We start from the raw sequence: 21,683 nt of genomic DNA, 5'->3' as shown, positions 1-21,683 counted from the left end.
CCTGTTTTGCATATATTTGCTATGCGTCCTCTGAAAATATCCAGTTGTAAAGTTCTTTGACACGGCCATTTTTCAGCTTGTCAAGTATAGCGAATAAGTCCTTTGGAAGGTATATATGAGTTGTCGAGCTCACCTTTTATACGCTTCCATATATCATTGCCTCGAACAATACCTTTTTTGTATTTCTTTCAGTACGAATACGACCGTTCGGCTCTCGTGATGTTAGAAAGATGTTAATGCTTTTTTTTTTCTATTTTTGTAATATTATAAAATTACCATGTGAAAAATTAATATTGACTATAGCTATTATATAATATATGTATTTAGATTATATTTATAGTATATAGATTATAGCTAAAATAACATATAATAGAAAAGATCGTCGTATTACCAATAAAAATTATGATTAAGATAATGGATAATTAAATAGTTTTCAATATTTACATTTATTTCGAACTCGGCAGAAAATGGGGAACCTAGTGTCTTAACACTAGGTTCCCTCTGCCTACCCTACTGTGTGCGTACAAAAAGCCTAAATATTAGATTACATATATTAGATTAGATATTGTAATCTACTTAAAAACAAAGCTACGATGTTTCTTATGGAAAGTTAAATAAGAAATATGAGTCTTTTCACTGTATTCTTTTTATAGCCGTATAAATAAAAAAAGGTAAGACAATTGTGTTACTTCTTCAGAATTCAGTTTATAATTCATACAAAATTTTTCTCATTTCTCATATTTTACTTGATTTTTAAATAGACGTTTGATTTTAGCTTGGCAAAAATATTCCTCGACTTTTTTCAAATAAAACCTTTCATTAAAATTCTTTGTTAACGAAAAGACGAGTTTTGATAATAAAGCGTTTGGGGATAGCCATTTTCTAGCATATTCACCTAGTTAGTATTTATTTGAAATATGACTATTAATAAGTTATTTTTAAGTAGAGTTTAAATAGTAAAAAATAAATTTAGGTACCTTCTGATAAGCAATTTAGTATAAGTAAATACATAAAAATATGGTTCAAAATGACTTGTTCAAAATTACAAAATAATTATAATTTTGTAATTTTAGGTACTAATAATGATAATTATTATATTTTTAGATATAAGTACATCATCATAATATGTTTAAAATTTTCTATGGATTATATATTATAGTACTGTTTTATTACCAACTAAGTTAAACTTTGCGAGTGATTTACGTTTGTTGGCGCCTGTTTTATATGTGGGTAGTATAATTTTACTGTATTGTTTTAGGTTGCTTTTGTTACCCTAATATTATAAAAGGCACCTATTCTATTAGATTCCCAGAGACGTAGTTTCCTTAAAATTATGCCTGTTTCTGTTTTTTTTTTGTTTTGGTAAACCTAATTATATATCACTATGCACATGACAATATTCAATAATTTTATTCTGCGCTCTGGTGTCAAGGCAAAACGCGGCGTTGAACTCCGCCAATCATCCAGAATTCGCCAAAAAGAGGGGAGCGGAATATCTTAAAACTAGGCTATTATCTCTACCGCATATTTTTAGAAGCAAACGAAAAAAATTGGGACAAGTGACCCTTTTATTCATTTATATATGAAGTATGATAGTCGTTTATCTGACTTAAATAATTTGCAACTATTTTAAAGTCTATTTCTTGTTCACATATAAAAGTTTTTGAGAAAGAATACACAATTTTCTTTTCACTATTACATCACAAACATAATAAGATGAGAACTGTAAGTAAAATATAAACTTCAACGACTATTCTTGTTGTCTTTGATGTTATAACAACACCATTTGCATTTATACGACACTTGACATATCATTACATTTAACAATATCATTATGTCTGTACAGCTATCATTATTTTGGTTTTAAAATTGCTCTGAATAATGAATTAAATTGCATCAAAATACAATTTGTGCTTAATAAATCCAAATTAAATTGGTATTTACGGAGATGGCAATTTGCGTTTTATTATCGCACAGATGTGTCGGCCATTATAGCAATGATTGTGAGAATTATATTTATTTATTATAATTTTGTCTATATGTTGACGACGTACTGGCTTGAGGGTAGGTATGAGAAGGGAGTTGTGGGGGAGTTCTAGAGTAGTCTGGAGGCACACCCCAGAAATATTACTATTATAAAATTTGGACTGAAAAGTGATAATAAAAAACTTTTATATAAAAAGCAAAGTCTGAATCAAAAGTTATATTTTCTAAGGAAAGAAGACCTATAAGAAAATATTTTTAAATAGAGCCAGGTTACCCAGCCTATTCGTAATGATATATAAATATATGTATGTATATCTGTGTACCGATTTAAATGATTTCGGCAGAAAGTGGAGAACGGAGTGTCTTAACACTAGGTTCCTTCTGCCTACCCTGCTGTGTGCGCGATACAGCGTGAAGTTGATTTAATTTAATTTTTAAACTTTAACAGATTTTTCAAAATTATATCTTTTTGTTTAAATTCCTATATGACAAGTGCAATGACAATGTTCGGGCATGTGACTTGGCTCCATAAACCTGATATATTTGTTGATATATATTTTAAACATTCATTTTGTAAGCTTATGCAAAAAAAAATACAGTCGAATTGATAACCTCCTTTTCTTACAGAAGTCGGTTAATAAAATCAATGTTATTATGGGTAAAATTTTAAATTTGATTGAATTAATAATGGGGATTCGAAAACTTCTCAGAATAAAAATTATATTTTTTGTCTTAACACTAACTTCCCCCTGCCTACCCTGCTGTGAGCAGAATACAGTAGTATATGACAATTAAATGTCTACCATACAAAACTACACAAAAAAAAAACCTATTTATCTACATAAATATATTCAGAAAATGTATATAACGTAATTTAAATTGTTTGTTGATTCTAAACAAGGTAATCTCAATACTAAATCTAGTAAACGGATTTACTTGTAAAGGTTACTTGTTATCTTTGACCGATGCTATATAATAATTGCTTGACTATGTAATACTTAGGTTAAACTAGAACGAGGTTTACAAGTACATTATGTCACTTGCCAATTACAATAACCTTATGGGGATATTGAAATGTCTTAGGTAAAAACTATTTAAGTAACTGAATAAATTCTTTCTCTAAATAAGGTAAATTGATCTAATTACAGGTTTTGTTTCTTATTTCAGATTTGGTTCGAAGTGATTTTACGAAATTCTTTATGTTTTCTAGAAATTCAGAGATAATTTTATAACTATTACAATTTATTATATAGAACAACTTACCTTAATATTATTTCTTTCATATTTGAGAACCTGACTTAAATTAAGCGGTATGATCCCTCCCGGTATTCGCCTTAGGAAATAAATAGTTTTATTTTCCCTGTAAATATTTGGTATAAACAGTGAGAAAATATATACAAATATACATTTACAAAAGAAAAGTATATTATATTAATATTCTTTTGGCAGCTTCCGAACTAACAGCCATCAGGTGCAATCAGGAATACAAGGGCGTAGTAGGGTGTTAGGCCATTTGAATTTAACATTTTTTTTCAGCTTCACCTGTACATGTATTCATTGTGGGAAACCTAGGACAAAACTTTCTGTTCTCCACTTTCCACCAATTTTCTTGGGGCATTACGTATCGATTGACGGAACTCAAGTGCGGTATTGAGTGGAGAAATGAAAATATTAATAGATAATAATTCATTCCTTCGAGTAGGAATCGAACCCACAACCGTCGCACTTACACACCCCCCCCATTGTTAAATATGAGTGTGGCCCCCAGCGGCCACACTCATATTTAACAATTATAATAAAATATTCTTAAAGCTATTTTATCATTTTCGCAGATAACACTTTGAAATATCGTAGTCAATTTGTCTATAAGTCTAGAAATATTTTCAGAGTTCATTGCCTTAAAATATATTAGCCTACCCTATTCCATTCAGTTGGCACCCGGGAACCATTTATTTAAATGTCAACTCTTGTCGTGCTATCTTTTTCTGCACCCGTTTCTTTTCTGAATGATTTCTGTAATACTCTGTTTACACAAAGTTTGTATAATTTTCTAATTTAACTTTTTTGATAGTAAAGAAAACAAGTATCTTTACATATAGATAGATAGATATGTGATCTATCTATCTATAAGTAGAGATTAATTGAATATTATATATTGACTAATATTTAAAAACATATGTTTTGGCGCAGTGGGCTTATCGTCTGACGGTAAACGTTATGGTTGTGGGTTCAACGTTGATTTGGGGCAATGAATAATAATTTATTAACATTTCTCCGTTCTAACATCACACGGCACGGCGTTGAGATTCGTCACTTATAACAAATTCACAAGAATAAACGTCTGAAGCCAAAAAATATTTGTTGAAATAGAAAATTGAAACATTAATTATATTAGTAATATTTCAATACAAACATTGAATACTTCTTGTTCATAAATAACATAATATAATAAATAATAAATAACGTAGTAGTAAGAGGTTTTTCAAGTCTTTACTTACCGCCTACCGGGAAACTAATGCGTGTTCCTTTACTAGCAAAAGCATGTGAGTTTATTTATAGAGGTTAAGTGAATACAAAAATGTTATATAAATTACTATGTCTAGAAAATAAAATGCTTCCCCTTACGTTGAAAATAATGAGATTTCACACAATTTTGGACGATACTTATATGAAATTATTTGGTTGTTAATGAAGTAAAGTATCTATTATTATATAAAGAACCAACGTAATGAGAAAAAGTAACTGCAAAACACCTTTTACTGATGTGTATGCACTGCACTCGTTTCTTTTCTGAATGATTGGCGGGAAGCGGATGGGTCCGAAGAGCTGAGGATCGAGTGTGGTGGCGAGAATTGGGGAAGGCCTATGTCCAACAGTGGACAAAAGATGGCTGTTGATGATGATGATAAAAATATGATTGTCTTTAATATAGAATCCTGATCCTGGGAACCTAGTATTAACACTCTGTGAAAAGATTCCGTTCCTATTAGAACACTTCCGTTACCCACTTTCCGCCGAATTTAGGGGGAACTGTGTGTTGAGTGGTGGCATTCAATGCCTTCGCCTGTGCCTCGTTACCCATTAAAAGAAATAGAAAATATTAAATTCTTCATGTCCGCGAGTGGGAATCGAATCCACAACTTGTCGTGCTTACAGTCTGAATAAAATATTTAAATATTAAAATTTCCATATTTTATGAAGCTGCAAAGCTAAATTGCCGTGTAAAATGTCCTATTGTAGCGTTGTAGTACTAACTTGGATCATTTGTGAAAAGCATTTTAAAGAAACATAACAAATATATAAATAACTTTTGTATATTTAGTTTAAGTTAATTTACAAGTGAAGTAAATTTTACAAGTTCTTGACTATTAAAAATTATTATATACTGTTCTTTTTTAAGCGTCTTATTGAATTATAAATATCTTATATTAGTAAGTAAATCAGCTTTAAGCTATGTAGTGTTAAGAGTTATCGCGTTCTCCATTTTCCGCCGAATTCTGGTGGCATTTCGTGTTGAGTGGCGGAACTTAACGCCAATTTACCAGGACACCAGAGCGAAGGAATGAAAATTTAAATAAATATTTTATTTCCTCGAGTGAGGATCAAACCCACAACCAGCACCAGCAACTGTAAACGCGTTACAATCACACACTAGCCCCTGCGTCAGGACTGGCCTGGACTATACTTGAGTTATAAATAACTTATACTATACAGAGAAACCTTTTAAAGAAAAAAGCCTCTTTGGGATTTAATAAAGCTTCCATAATTTTTTTTCTTCCCACCCCCGCTTAGTAATTTCTTAGTCATTCCGTTTTAACAGCTTTTAAAGCACGTCTTGTAATTACAGTCACAAGAGCTTTTATCTCACTTTTAAACCACGTTTTCTTTTATAAATAGCAAATGACCGTTTAAAATTGAATCTTTGATATATTATTTTTGAAATGTAAAATTATTAGAGTGTTCCAATAGTGTCTCTGTAAAAATGCAACAGTATTGGGTTCGATTCCCACTCGAGGGAATGAATTGTTATTAATGAACGTTGTCTTCGCTCAGGTAACATGGCATCGAAAATTTGGTGGAAAGTTGGTAATGGAATGTCTTAACACTAGGTTTCCTCTGTCTACCCTCCTGTGGTATGAACTTGAAAAAAAAATTGTAGCAGTAAAACAACATTGTAGCAGTAAAGAATAAAAATAAATTAAATTTCCATTTGGAATTTACAACTAAGCGGCACGTAGTACATTATATAGGTTACATTATCTATTGAATACATTTATACATACGTGAGATCTCTTCCAAAGTTGTTCATATCTTCTATATATATAAAATCGAAAGGTCACTCACTCATCACGAAATCTCAGAAACTACATGTGCTAGCAATCTGAAATTTTGCACAGGAGTTATTTATAGGACGTAGGTGCTCGCTAAGATGGGAATTTGCAATATTCGACTTTTAAGGGGTTATTTTAGGGGTTGAAAGTTTGTATGAAATTTCGTTACTACAAATGCTAGAAGTCTCAAATTTTGCATGGACGTCACTTATAGTACGTAGGTACTCATGGAGACAGAAATTAATAATAACGTAGTTCACGCAGGCGAAGCCGCGGGCGGGCCGCTAGTAACAATATAATCGAAAGCTTTGTATTCAACTATCATTAAAGTAACTGCCCATGTTTTACGATTGCCTCATTATTAACATATTGGGAAAACAAATATATTATTTCTAGGTTAACGCATTGTCCATTCTCCACTTAAAATTGCGAATTGCAAAAGCGGACACACAGACAACCTATCACAAATACCAACCGGCCTCGTCATATTATTTGCTTTAAAACCCGAAGAAATTTAATTTACATCATTTAACATATTTATGTACATGGCCGCGGTTTCTAAAACACTTTCCATTGAAACCTGATAGCGATTGTGTAACGATCAAACTAGTTTATGAATGAAATATGTGAGTGACCTGGATTGAGAGCAAAATGAGTGCTGAGGGAGTCCGTCTCGCCGGAGTAATGAGGCTTCGGTCCGTGCCTCTGCATCGCGCCCTCTCGAACAGATGGTGGGTGGGGTGAATGTTATTATGTAATATTATTTTCCCTCCGAGCCCTCTCAAATGTGTGTTTATTTTAAAATCTTCATGTCTTGAAATTGTATCTTTTGCAAGAGTATGTCTATTATTTATTTATTTTTGTATAGCTTCACAATATGCGGGATGCACATGGGAGGGTAGGCTAAAGAAACCTAGTGTAAAGACACTCCGTTTCCCATTTCCTTCAGAATTCTGGAACTATTACGTCTTTAGTGGCAAAAGAGAGAGAGAGAGAGAGAGATTCGTTACCTCGAGTGGGAGTCGAACCGACAACCTGTCCAGTTTACAGTCGCACAATTGTGCCGACTGGCCTCAATGGTTGGTCTGGCTCTATGTTATGTATGAATAATGATTTTGTTTATCATAAATTAATATATTTATTTTAAATATTATCTAATGTTTGTATTTAAGAAAAAATATATTTAGCATTAAATCTTATTTATATAACACTAAAAAATAGATTTTCTAGAATTCAAAACAGCTTTTAAATTCAAAACAGCTTTTAAATTCAAATGCTATATGTCTATAGAGTTCATTTATAATTACAAAATTACCAATGGAAACATTGTTAAAGTTTTAATTTGCAATGTTATTGCACATAATTTGCACAACAGTTTTTTTTTTAAATATAAGAAATCCAACAGTCGGTTATATAACGAGTGTTGCGGCTTAATCACGCAAGTAAATTAACCTTGGTGAAATCAATTGCGAAGGTACAGACTAAAAATGTTTTGGGTTTTGTTTTATTTAGGTACATACGCTATTATTTTTATGGCTTCACGCTCTATCCCGCACACAGCAGGATAGGCAGGGAGAACCTAGTGTTGAGACACTTCCGTCCCCATTTTCTACTGAAATTCTGGAGGCATAGCAAGTTGAGTGACTGAACTCAGCGCTTTGCCTCAACAAAGGGAAGAAATTAAAATATAAAATTAAATTACATTTTCTTTAATTGGAAATCGAACTCACTTGTCGCACCACTGGCTCAATGGCTCACTATTACATATGCTAATAATATTTTCTACAATTCCCAAGTAAGGATTTCTTAAACTTTTCTATTTTCATGTAAGAATTCAAAATAGCTAAGGTATAAAGTCCTAACATTTTACATACTTCCTCTCAAATATTTTTAAATTCCTAGTATATTCAACAAACTGAAAGCAACTTGGTAGTGGACATATTTGAGATAGGGATCATAAAAAAAACACTTTTCTAAATACTTACGAAATTGTAACAGAAAAATATGTACTGAAGCCTTACTATAGGGATAGTATATGCAATAAACCCAATAACATATGCTATAAACTTCTACTAGAAGTGGTTCCATGAACCATTTAGGGTGAAGTGACCTGATTCTACCATATGACGTCACTATACAGCTTTATCTTCGCGGCACACTACCGTAACGAGGTACAAAATCAGTGAATCGAATGTAATTTAGATAATAACACATATGGTTAGTATGTGAGATCGGTTTTTTAATAAGGTAATTAAAATGTTTCAGTTTATGATGTTTTTAATTTTATGCTTGTTTTAATTATAAGCGAATATCTGTTTTTATTAATCTTAAGAAAATAAGTACTAATAAACTCGCTGTAATGAGCGCCGTTTCCATAGAAAAAATAATCCTGTGCGGATGAAATATGAGAAGTTGATTCTACTCGAGGAGATCAAATGTTTATTATTTTCATTTCTTCGCTAAATAACGAGGCAAAAATCGTGGTATTGATCTAGAGTTCGGCGGAAAGTGTAGAGCAGAGAGTCTAAACACTAGACTCCCTCTGTCTATCCTGCTAAATGCGGGATGCAGCGTGAAATTTTAAAAAAATCGACACAACAAACACATAGCTACGTTAAAAAGCGTTAAGTAAGAGACAAGCGTGACATAACAGATATACCTACGAAGCACTCACTTGTACTCGCCTTGCGCAAACCACAGCGTGCAATGTAAATCGCCAATTTCATAAGTAATGCGTGAAAGTGAAAGATTCATTTCTTCATTCATACATTCGACCTCGCCGGACGGGTTTGACGAGAATTTTCTCCTACTTAAAAACTGCTTGTAGAAATTCTGCTGTTACATATTATAGTTTTAAACTAATATTGCTAAAGTTAATAGTAATGTTTAATTATTTACATTTGTAAATTATTTATAGAGATATACTTAGAAGCCGTGGAGCTGTTTGTGTGGCTGGTGTTCCATAATTACTAGGAAATCCGTGTTTTTGTATGAGTTCCTAATATTAAGGTGATAATGAAAATAAATATTTAATTGTTTTCCGTTCTTTTGGAGTACGCGGTTATTTAACATATTTAAAATATTTTACACGTTAATTTTTGAGGAAAAATAGCTCCCGGTGGTAGCTTTTTCATATATTCAATCGACGATTCAAAAGTGCTTAAAAATAGTCTATATGAATAAAGAATATTTTGATTTTTTTTTCTCATTGTTTATAGGTAAATATGACAATATGTATATTTTATTGAAGAAAAAAAATAGCTTGACATTGTACCCCGCACACAGCAGATTAGGCAGAAGGAATCTAGTGTTAAGATATTCCGTTCCCCACTTTCTGCCGAATTCTGGAGGCATTGCATGTTGAGTGGCGGAACTCAACGTCGCGCTTTGCCTCGACATGAGTAAAGAAATAAAAATATAAATTAAAATAAATATTTCATTTGCTCGAGTGGGAATCGAACTCAAAACCAGTCGCGTTTACGGTCACACTTTGTGCTCTGCGCCACGACCGTCCTACTTAAATAAATACAAAGCTATTTTATAAATATTTATACATAGATATTTTGATTTATCTAGCATCATAATAGCTCCGAGGCTTTGCATAAAACTTTGTATAAAGTTGATAAGTTACGTGATAAGAATAAGAAAATTTTAATTTTATATAAATCTTATAGCACACGCCACAGTGAAGCTACGGAGGAAAATAAATACAGTTAGCAATCCGCGCTACGGTCAACTTCAGAAGAATTAGGGCTTAGAAAATAAAATTAAAAAATATTGCTTACCTTTTATTAATTAAAATATCTTTGCGCTTTTCCAATCTACTATCAAGACACTCTGTTCCCTCTCCACGTGAATTCTACACATTGCGTAGTAAGTGGCGGAACTTAACGCCGCGCGTTGTCTTGCAGACTGTGAAATAAAAGTTCAGGTGATAAGTTCAAACCCTCAACCATTGCGGATTTGCAACACGGATTTTCGCTTTTCTTTTATTAAAATTTAGCAAACTTGTTATAGATATATCTATATATATAGAAAGATATCTTAAAAATATTTCTTTTATATATGAATCCATCATTTCGGACTTCAAAATTCAATATCCGTTAACTTTCTAAATGAGTTCATTTATCTTTCACGTTTCCGAGAGGAACGGGACCAAGAAAAATTTATCGTGTGCCATTTTCTGAGTTTCATGTGATTTATACAGCTTATAATGTATTTAAAGTCAAGATTTTTCTTTAAATCTTTTGTGAAATCTGTAATTGTAACTTTAAAGTCTTTTAAGTCATTCATTTCGAAGAAACTATTGGTTTTTGTTTCTATTTGGGATGTTATATACAAAAATATGTATTTATTTCGTTATATTTAACTAAAAATTAGTCTTTTACGTACTCGGTAGATAGAACATGGACGAGAGACCATTTCTATTCTGTTAAGTCAATAAAAAATAAATTGAATTGAAAATTAATCTTTATTTACGGCCGACTGCCGCACTTACGAATCATAGACCAATCTTGGCACAGAGGGACAAGCGTCCGACTGTAAGCGCGATAGGTTGCAGGTTCGATTCTCACTCGAGGAAATGAAATATTTAGAATTTCCTTTTCGTAACGAGACAAAACACGGCTTTAAGTTTCGCTGATCAGCACGCAATATCTTCATAATTCAGCGGACCCTGGGAAAGTGTCTTTAATGGGAACCGAGTGTCTTTACACTAGGTTCCTGGCTACCTAAACTGCTATGGGTGGGATACAGCGTGAAGCATAAATAGCCAATTTAATTGAGATGTCCTTAAAATATACAAAACGCATACAATTGTAGGTTTTAATCCTAATTATACGAATGTTTAATTAAAATTAAATTGTTCTGGTTCAACTTTCTAATATAAACGAAACCAACTTTAATTTTAACGAAATAATATAACTAACTGCAATGAAAGAGAAGTAATGACCATGAAAACTAGTATATTTCCTATTACTTTGCATGATAATAGCGCAAATAAAGAATATTGGTGTTTGACCGCAATTTGGGGCAACGGCCGGCCGTGACTGCACGCGACATTCCACCGGCACGCCCGTCCCGCTGGAGAACGTACTGCACTAACTTATTACTAAATTGTATATAATACTTAATAATATTAATAAATTTATTTTTAAAATTTTGGAAAAAATAAGCTAGTACTATTTGTCGTCGTGGCATATGTCTGTAAACACAACGGTTGTGCGTTCGATTTCCACTCGGAGAAATTAATTATTATTTCTTATGTATTTTCATTTCTTCGCTCTGATAAGGCAAAACGCGGCGTTGAGTTTCGCCATTCAACACGCAATCCCGCGAAAATTCAGCGGAAAGTGGGAAGCGGAGTGTCTTACCACTGCGTTGCCACTGCCTACCCTACTACATGGGAAATACAACGAAAAAAAAGATAAAAAAGATAGATATATATAAAACATTGATATTAACATAAACGATGTGCAACTGCAATAATTCTACATATTATTCTATGACATGTTTATTTCATATATGCAATAGCAAGGCACCTATTACGATAGAAGCTGTCTGTCTATTGAAGTTACCTTATGAGCGCTCGCTTAAATATCGCATGCAATTTATGCAAGAGAAATATAAATGTATTTATTTATATTTGTGCGTTTTTGATATTATTTTCTATATTTTAATACATTAAAAGTTGTTTTATTTAGTATTTTAGTAAAACTATATTTTATAGGACACATATTATTAATTTTATATACTTACATTTATGGCTTGCAATTTCAAAAAAACAATTCTTTTATTATCATAAAAATTTAGGAATATAATACTTTCCTTGTGATGCTCACGCCCAAAGGAAACTTAGAAATTTCGGCGTTCTACGCCGGGCAGCTCCGGCTGCGAGTTGGCTGTCTTGCGCTTAGTAACGAAAAAGTTGAAAAAAACAATACTTTTAAAAAATGCTTATTATTTTGGAACTATCTTTAAACTTATTATATTATATTTAAATGAAAAAAAATCTTAATGTCTCAAATATACATATATAAAGCTTCCTAGAGAATCGTCTCCACCTCCACCACTTAGCTGCGACATTGACAAGGGTGTGTAAAATATGTCTCGCGATGTTGGATGTATCGTACATGATAAATGTAAGGGATTACATGCTTACGATTTTATTATTGAATGATATTATATGATACATATATATATATGTTTTTTATATGTATGTCCCCGATTTTCAATTTTTTTTTTTCGTTTTCCTGCTATATGTTTATAGGTAGAGGGAATGTAGTGTTAGGGCACTATGTTCCCTAATTCCTGCTGAATTTTGAGAAATTTCGTGTGGAATGGTGCGTTTGCCTTGGTACCATAGTGAAGAATTGAAAATATTAATAATGGGGGAATGCCCCCGAGTGAGGATCGAATCCACAACCGTAAAGTTTACAGTGTTTTAGTGTTTATGCTTTGACTTACCAGAGAATTTGTTTTATCTTATCAGAATTTATTTTCATTTTTGTCATAAAATGTAAGACAATACCCACTGATGATAATAACACCAATTTGGTCTTAGGCTCCTAATAATTGGAGGTGGAGGTGGAGAATAGAATATGTTAGACAGACATTCTCTGTAAGAACAATTCTCTGTCTCTTCCACAAATTAATGATCTTGCGATCTATCTGCGAACACTCCACCGTCCAAACATTCCGTGTTGAGTAGCAGAACTCAAAAATAATAAGAAAACAATTCATTTATAGAGGAAATGGTCCAATAATAACAAAAAACTACTAAAATATAATATAAGATAAGACCATACGTTCCATAATGATTGTACTAATGCCATTATATTTCTAAATGAAAATAACCTTAGCGCCATAATGTCCTCGGCAATTTACGTTCTCGTGACTCTCCGTGAAATATTAAAGGCGCTAGGGAAATTTTATTAAAACTGTTGATGTGACTACGACGTCGTCTCCACTTTAATTAATAGCTGGTAGCTATGATACCTTTTGAAACTGTACTCTGAAAAGCTTTTTTCGGTTTCCCGCTGTTTCCCGCATATATTACGTGTTGAATGGTGGAAACCAACGCCGCGTTTTAACTTATTACCAGAGCAAAGAAATGAAAATGTTAGTAAAATATTAATCAATTATTTTCTCGATCGAAAATTAAACCTGCAACTGTCGCGTAAGCAAAAATTAATTAATTCCGATTTTTAATTTAAAAGAAATATAAAGAAAATTAACTAACAATTATATGCCCGAGTAATTTTGTAAGAAACTGCTCTTTAAGTTTTGTAGTAGACTAAATGTAATATAAATTCACGTCATGTTCGAGACTACAAGAAATTTAACTAAAGTGTTTGAAACTTTAAAGTTTTAAGTATTTTAGTAGATACATGTTGATGCGGAAGTGGAACAACATGTTCCCTTTAGCCCCTCTTTGTTCTTAACATACTAAAATATAAGGGCACTTTATTTATTTAGGTTATTTTGTCTAAATTTTATTAACGAAATATGAAGTTATCGAGGCGCAGTGGCGCAAAGGTGTAAATGTAACGCGACGGCTGTGGGTTCGTTCCGCACTCGAAGGAATGCATTTCTTCGCTCGAGCAAAAAGCCTGGCGTTGAGTTACGTTGAGCCACTCAACACGAGTTGCCTTGAAAAATTACGTGGAAAGTGGGCACAAAGTATTTTAGCACTTGGTTCCTTCAGCCTACCCTGCCGCTAAAATAAATTATAGTCACTTCGTTCATATCTATAGTCAAAAAATCAAATCAAATCAGCTTCACGCTTTTTCCCGCACACAGCAGGGTAAGCAGAGGGAACTTAGTGTTAGGACACTCCGTTCCCCACTTTCTGCCGAATTCTGGAGGCACATATAAAATAAATTGCTTACATAAATAAAAAAAAACAAAACATTTAGCTTTCGTATCAATTCCCTATATAGCAGTAAGTAACGTCAGCACCATTGAACATTTAATAAATGTTAGAATGGCGAGGACTTGTCGCGATTATGAAAAATATTTATAGACCTTGTTCATAGGAAAGGAGGTACAAGTATCCCCATTCTACTCTCTCCATATAATAAATGGCCTAAGAAATAAATAACAGGAAATGCAAGAATGATTTACTTTAACCGAAATTAATGTTTACGAAAATTTTCCGGTTTCCATAATTTATGGCAGAGGAATGACTTTCTTATATTTAAATTGGCTGATTGGCCGAAGAGATCTATTTAGCAAAAAAACTGTTGTTTGATTCGTTCGATTTCCAATCGAGAAATTGAAATATTTTATATTCTTCACATTCACATTTCTTCACTCTCATGGCGAGGCACATGGCGTTGAGTTTCGCCACTCAACACACAATGTCTCTAGAATTCGGCGAATAGTGGAGAGCGGAGTGTCTTACTACTAAGCTCTCTCCGCTAACCTCGCTATATGTATTTATTTGTAAATATTTTTCAACTTGTGTAACATAATATAAAATTAAAAGACCTACCAAGTAACTCTAGTATATTGTCTAAGTTTTACTTACTAAATAAAGAAAAAAAGAAGCTTAGACATAGTAACTCATTATAAACTTTAAAAATTGTTATCTGAAAATATTAACGTAATTCGTAGTAAAGTTTTAATGATTGTAGTATTTTTAGTTTTCCTATTTTTTTTTCCTACAGGTTTTATTATACATATTTGCAAATTAGTGCACTTTCAACCTGTACTGGACTATTAGTTTAATATTTTGCTAGGTGCCTGGTTGTAAATATAGCCAAGTTAAATTTAGAGCTTGACTTTTACGAGTCTAGAGTGAACACAGAACGCGGCGTCCATAGAAATCTCCAAGTTAAACGTTAAGTAATGCACTTAACGTTTAACATGGCTTTCATTTCACATTTATGTTTCTGATTGGATATAATTATTAATATTAATCGTTATTACTTTGCTTATTTTTAATAATAAATAGAATGAAACAAAAAAAATGTTTTAATACGTTCTTTGATGTACTTTTTTTTACTTTATTGATGGTATCTATCAATAAGTATCACTTTTTAGGAGAAATTTTAACAAAATTTCATGTATATACAGACCAGTTATGAAAGTTTCAAATGCATGGGCAGCTTGAAATAGCTGATTTCTTGCCTTTTAACTTGGCTGATGGCTTGACTTATTTGGATATTCTTTTACTTATAATATAATAATTAATATCATAACTTATATACATATATCTTTGTATTGAACTCCTATATATAATGAACGTTGTGGGAAGTGAAGTATTAAGTGCTAGTTGCTGCTATATTCATAAGTTCGTCGTGACTCGCGACCCGCCAACTTTACCCTTTCAAGTCATAAATGAAATATTCAAGCCACTCTATCAGATCGATGTTTGGAAAGTTATTAGTCGCGTCGGCGTATCTAATAGTATACCAATTATTGTTTAATATGTATAGCTTATTTTCTATATAGACGATTGTAAACTTTTCTAAGAAATTTACAAACAACGAACAAACCTTTTTTTTCCGTGGTGAATAATAAAAGTTAAAGTCAATTAGTTATGATGAACTTGAAGGTACTATCACGAGAAAGTGGATTCAAATACCGATTATGAATTTCCTTTATAAAGTTTATTGTGTTTACCTTAAAATGACATTTAATTATAATAATAATTTTAACAGATATATTTTGTTTCAGTATTCGACGCGTCCGGCCAATATATCCCCAATATCCTGTTCGGCAATGACTACTGGATGGGATCATGGAACGCGTGTAAGGATCTACAACTCAAGCAGTACTATGTAGAAACACCACCTTTCTCTACCGCGTTCTACGTAGCTAGAGTTAACCTTACCGTTGACGGGGATCATGTACAGGTAACTAAACGATCAGTAACTACATACATTATCTCATTTATATTTTCTACTTAGAAAAATATAAAATTAAGTCATTTTTAAAAATATATTAATGAGCTTCACGCCGTATCCCTAGAGGAGCAGCTAGAGAGAACGTAGCGTCGAACGCACGCCAAAAAAAATTGGCTAGTCGAATACCGTAGGTATTGAGCGAGCCAATTTTTTAAATTATTTAATACATTTTAATTTTATACATTTTTGGTTAAATCCTAAAAAAATATAACCTTAAAAGGGGAGCAACCTTTTGGTATTAAAGCCTAAAGGTCAAGTGAAGCATCAGGTGAAAGGGCTCTGGCTTAGCTAATTTTGAATTTCAGAAAAAGCTCGAATCCTCCAATTTTTGTACTTAACTCCCGTACGTCGAACCCGACTCGCGCTTGTCAGGTTTTTTTAACTGTTAATTGATTTCAAAAAAACAAAAGGGACTAATTGTGCTTTATAAAGGTAATCCATCATCCGAGGTGATCAAACTTCCATCCTATAATTAATTAATGAAGACATTCTAAATATCTATTTGCTAGATTACCGCGCTCTAACTAATTAATCATTATGTTAAAATGCATGTTATTTACATTAAAAATTATTTTATGTTCAAAGAAATTTTCCTCTTTAGATAAATCTCCCTATTAAATATCTCTTGTCTTTGACAAAATGAGTAGGTACAAAAAAATATAATAGACTAAATTAAGAAAATATTTTAGTATTTACTAAACAAAAACCTAATACCAGAAATACCTCTTTGAGAAATTCTCAATTTTTATATTTTTTTCATGTATTATCGATATACAAATATTAAAGAAAGTTGTAGAAATATAAATTTAACCAAATATTTAATTTCCTCGAGTGGGGATCGAACCCACTACCTATCGCATTTATATTCCTTTTTAACCGACTTCTGTAAGAAAAGGAGGTTATCAATTCGACTGTATTTTTTTTTATTTTTTTTTTTATGTTTGTTACCTCATAACTTTTGACTGGGTGAACCGATTTTGAAAATTTTTTTTTATTTGAAAGGTGAAGGTCCATATCTGACAATGGTATCTATGAGAAAATCACATATGTATGTGCGCGACAAATAGCCGAATAACTCAATGTCGCGCTGACCGATTTTGATGATTCTTTTTTTATTTGAAAGGATACACTTCAAGGATAATTTGGTGAAAGTTTGGTTGGGTTCCGATTATGGAATCCGGTGAAAATTGAGAAAGTTTGTTTTTTTTGGTAAAAAATTGATTATACTGTAATAGTTACAAGCAAAAACTTTTTAAATTGATGTCAGAGGTGAGATTCCTGATCGTTGCATTTCTTTACAACCAATCTCAAAAAAGAGAATGTTCTCATTTTCAACCAACTTCAAAAAAGGGAGATTCCGAATTCACCCGAATACTTTTTATGTATGTTCTTGTCAATATACCAAAATGTAACTTTGCACAAAAATAATAGCTAATTAAATGAAATTTTACAAAGAATAATCACAACCACTACCACCACCATCACCACTCGTTCAAGAAGCATCATTTTAAGATCTACCCATCACTAAAAATCGTAAAATAAATTAATTTTTAACAAAAAGAAAAACCGACTTCTAACAACGAACTAAAAAGTGAAAAATAATTATATAAAGATTTTATAATTTTGAAGTCGGTGTCAAACTAATGGTACAACACCTTTACTACAATATCTAATTACTAAGCCTGTTTGTTCTACTTGGCACCGACTTCAAAATTATAAAATCTTTATATAATTATTTTTCACTTTTTAGTTAGTTGTTAGAAGTCGGTTTTTCTTTTTGTTAAAAATTAATTTATATATCTATGTAACTTCTCACCATGAATATTTAAGTAAAACTTTTGTTCTTTGAAAAGGGAATGACATCGCTTTATACTGACATACATATAGCATACATATATTATATGTCAGTACATTATGTCAGTAAATAATAGATACAAACTCAAAGTAACTTTACTGACATGACAATAGCTTTCGACGTACATAACTCTTTGGTCTTGGCTGTTCCGCAACACAACTTTTATATTAAAACTTCTTGTTTCATGCCTTCATCATAAATTGGCACAAATTTTTCCAAGCACTTTTACCCAGCACTTATAAATGAAGTCAGATATACAGACAAACTTATCATGGAGAACTCCGGTTGTGAAACTAATTATATACCTCGTTTGGGGTCAACAAGAAAAAGTTTGTCCTCTTATATTTCAGGATTTCCATTCCAAAATGGTGTATCTTGTTTTAGGGGAAAAATATATTTTTTTTATCTTAAATTCTTGTTTACGCCTTAACTGGTGTCGACGTTATTGGTATGTTATATACGATTATAATTTTTGCATATTATGTTTTGTCAAAAAATAATAAATAATTAAAATGAGGTCAGTAATGGCGACACAAGCTAGCGCCTGTAAGCGCGACAGGCTGTCGGTTCGAGTCCTACTTAAGGAAATTAAATATTTAATAATTACATTTTTTTACTCTGGTAATAAGGCAAAGCACGGCGTTGAATTCCGTCATTCAACACGCAATGCCTCCAGACTTCGGTGGAAAACGAAGAACTTACGTATCTAATGGAAAAGAAGTGCCCCAACACTACCAAGCTAAAACAATATAATATCACATACTGAAAATATATTTCGACTAAAAGAAAGATAGTTTTCCATTATTATTACTATTTTTCCTCTTGCATTTACCAATAAATCAGTTTTATCCAACAATGCGCCTTTAATTTTATGAGCCGTTAAATTCATGCGAGCAATATGTTTTAAACAGAATCGTGATTTATTATGTTATAATCTGGCCTGGGATTGTTTAAAAATATATATTATAAGTTTTATAGGCTGTCATGGCGTAGGGGTACAAGGGATTATGGGTTCGATTTCCACTCAGGAGGATGAATTATTATTTATTAATGTCTTCATTTCTTACCAAGGCAAAGAGTGAGTTCTGCTAATTTAGCGGAAAATGGGGAACGAATTGTCTTACCACTAGGTCCCATTTGTCTACCCTGTTATATACGGGATTCAGCGTGGAAGAACGTAAATAAGTTTAACTTTTTAATGATTGTTTTTCGACTAACTCTGATCTACATTATTTGGCTATTTAGAGATATTACGCGGAAAGATGGACGCCACGTAAATATACTATACTTTTTAATTTAAATATAATATTTAATACAATATTATGTTTCACAGCCGAGACAAATGCTAGTCGGTCAGTGTCTCCCAGCATCTTGCAACAAGGAAGCCGTAAAGACAGTGTTGGACGCCGCTGAGGAGCTGGCCGTGGCTGCGGCAGCTCGCGCCGGCTTCGACGCTGCTTTCAACACTCTGTACGTGCGTGCTGTGCCTGGCTCCTATAATTTATTTGCTGATCCAAAATTTCATATATTGGGGTAAGTTTTTTTTAATGTTATTTATAATTATACTTTTTTAATTGTTTTTCGTATTTTCCATATATGTTATATGTGTTTTCGTTATATGTATGTAGTTTACAGGTACACATTGCCATAATAAGTTGCGTTAAATTGGATAGAATTTGATTGTATTCAAGAGGTATTAGTTTATATTAATTACATTATTTTTTCCACATTAATGAAATGTAAATAAATTTTAATTTGTGTTAATTTTCACCTCCTGTACGTATCATGCATTGCCTTGCCTTGCGGAAAGATTAAAAAAAAGTTTTTTTTCTTTTAAATATATAATTATAACTAACAATATATATACATAAATGTATGTATATATGTTTAATACGTACACGTACGTAATTATATAAGCGTAAAAGTTTGTCAATGTTCTGAAGGACCACCTGAAATCTATTTAATTAATAATATTATAAGTGATCTATGGCCGTGAGATGATATGTATAGATATAGGACATATTAAAAAGAAATCTTAAAAAAAAAGTTTTCATTTGATAGATGAAATAATAAAAATCCAATACTAATTTAATTAACGTCGTTACGCAATGGTTTTTGCTGAACGATCCGTATCCGCTATCGGGATTTTCAATTAATAAAATTGATTTAAATCGATTTTGTATCGTAAAACAAAAAATAGAGAATGAGAATAAAACTTATGAATGTTATATAATGAAAGTGATATTTCTACGCAAATGGTTTAAATTAAGGAATTATTTTTTTTATTTAATTTAGAAATAACATATCTATATGTATAAGATTATAACAAACACTAAAACTACTAGTTTTATTTGTAATATATTCAATTCTTCAGAATTATTAAAGCAAATTTATTTGGGACTCTGACATAAAGAACGAGAAAATATCCATTACTTTATCTTGCATATAAAATATAGTTTATTTTGTAAAGGAGTAACCCCATTTTATGGGTATGGTACAGGCACAATGGCAGCTTTCCAAAAGTACTGGCCATACATGCACTTTAAATAAAAATAAACACATATAAAATTGACTTGTTTGGTTAAAAATGTTCTAAAAAATTTGGAAGATTAGACAATATTCTAATATGGCACAGGACAAGCAGGGGTGTTTAGCAAGCAGCATAGCAGCAAAATATCAAAGAGTAGAGAAAATAATTTAAATACATATTTATATAAAAGAATGAAATAAAAAACTAAATCCACACATTGGTACGTTTTAAAGACTTCCCTTTTTTTTTTGGGGCTTGACATATTGTGGGTTCGATTCCCACTCGGGAAAATGAATTGTTATTTATTAATATTTTAATTTCTTCGCTATTCTGTATAAGGCAAAGTGCGGCGTTGTGTTCCGCTTTTAACACGCAACGCCTCGACAATCGGCGGCAAGTGGGGAACGGGAGGTTCCCTCTGCATCCCCTGCTATATTTAAAAAAAAAAAATACATATATGTAAGCGAAAATCCCTGTAGAATATAATATCGAAACTACCTTTGTTTCTCAAAGTGTATGAGCGTAATCCAAATAGAATCTACTGAGTTATTTTGTTGCATCGTCTGCAACGGACTCGTTATTTTAAATTGCTATGTTCTGGCTTTTCATATAACAACCATCTTACTTCCGATACTAGGATAAAGGTTCTAGCTTGTATGGTGCTAAACGGCCTTTATGTACAACATGGTGTTCCTTTCTTATAGTGTCTGTTATATTGTAACAAAAGAAAATTAATTTTTATATATTAAAAAGAAAATCTTTTAATTATTTAAATATTCAATGAATATAAGAGGCCAGTCCTGGCGCAGGCACATAAGTATGTGACTGTAAGCGCAATAGATTGTGAGTTCGATTCCCACTTGAAGCAATGGTATATTTTATATTTGTATTTCTTTGCTCTGGTGTTGAGTTAAAAGCATGGCGTTGACTCCCTCTTTTGTTTTTTACGCAATTTACGCAATGCCTGCAAAATTCGACGGGAACGGAGTGTTTTAACACTAGGTTTCCGCCTACCCTACTATGTGCGAAATACAGCGTGAAGTAAAAGAAAATAAATAAATAAAATATAT

The 21,683-nt window shown here is 32.0% G+C and overlaps 1 protein-coding gene across 1 annotated transcript in view; it reads left to right on the top strand.

Moving 5' to 3' along the window:
- The window catches only part of LOC146534677 (nose resistant to fluoxetine protein 6-like), a 57,790-nt gene that overhangs the window by 22,358 nt on the left and 13,749 nt on the right, over nt 1–21,683 (top strand). The window contains exons 3-4 of the mRNA XM_085192773.1: nt 15,999–16,177; nt 19,417–19,616. Of these exons, the coding sequence (XP_085048899.1) occupies nt 15,999–16,177; nt 19,417–19,616 (379 nt within the window). The remainder of the gene's footprint in view (nt 1–15,998; nt 16,178–19,416; nt 19,617–21,683) is intronic.

This window comes from Heliconius melpomene, chromosome 11, assembly GCF_056956725.1.
Source record: "Heliconius melpomene rosina isolate 202511_hmr_F chromosome 11, ASM5695672v1, whole genome shotgun sequence".
NCBI lineage: Eukaryota > Metazoa > Arthropoda > Insecta > Lepidoptera > Nymphalidae > Heliconius > Heliconius melpomene.
Note: the sequence above shows the minus strand (reverse complement) of the source record. Positions and strands in the feature narration are given on the sequence as shown.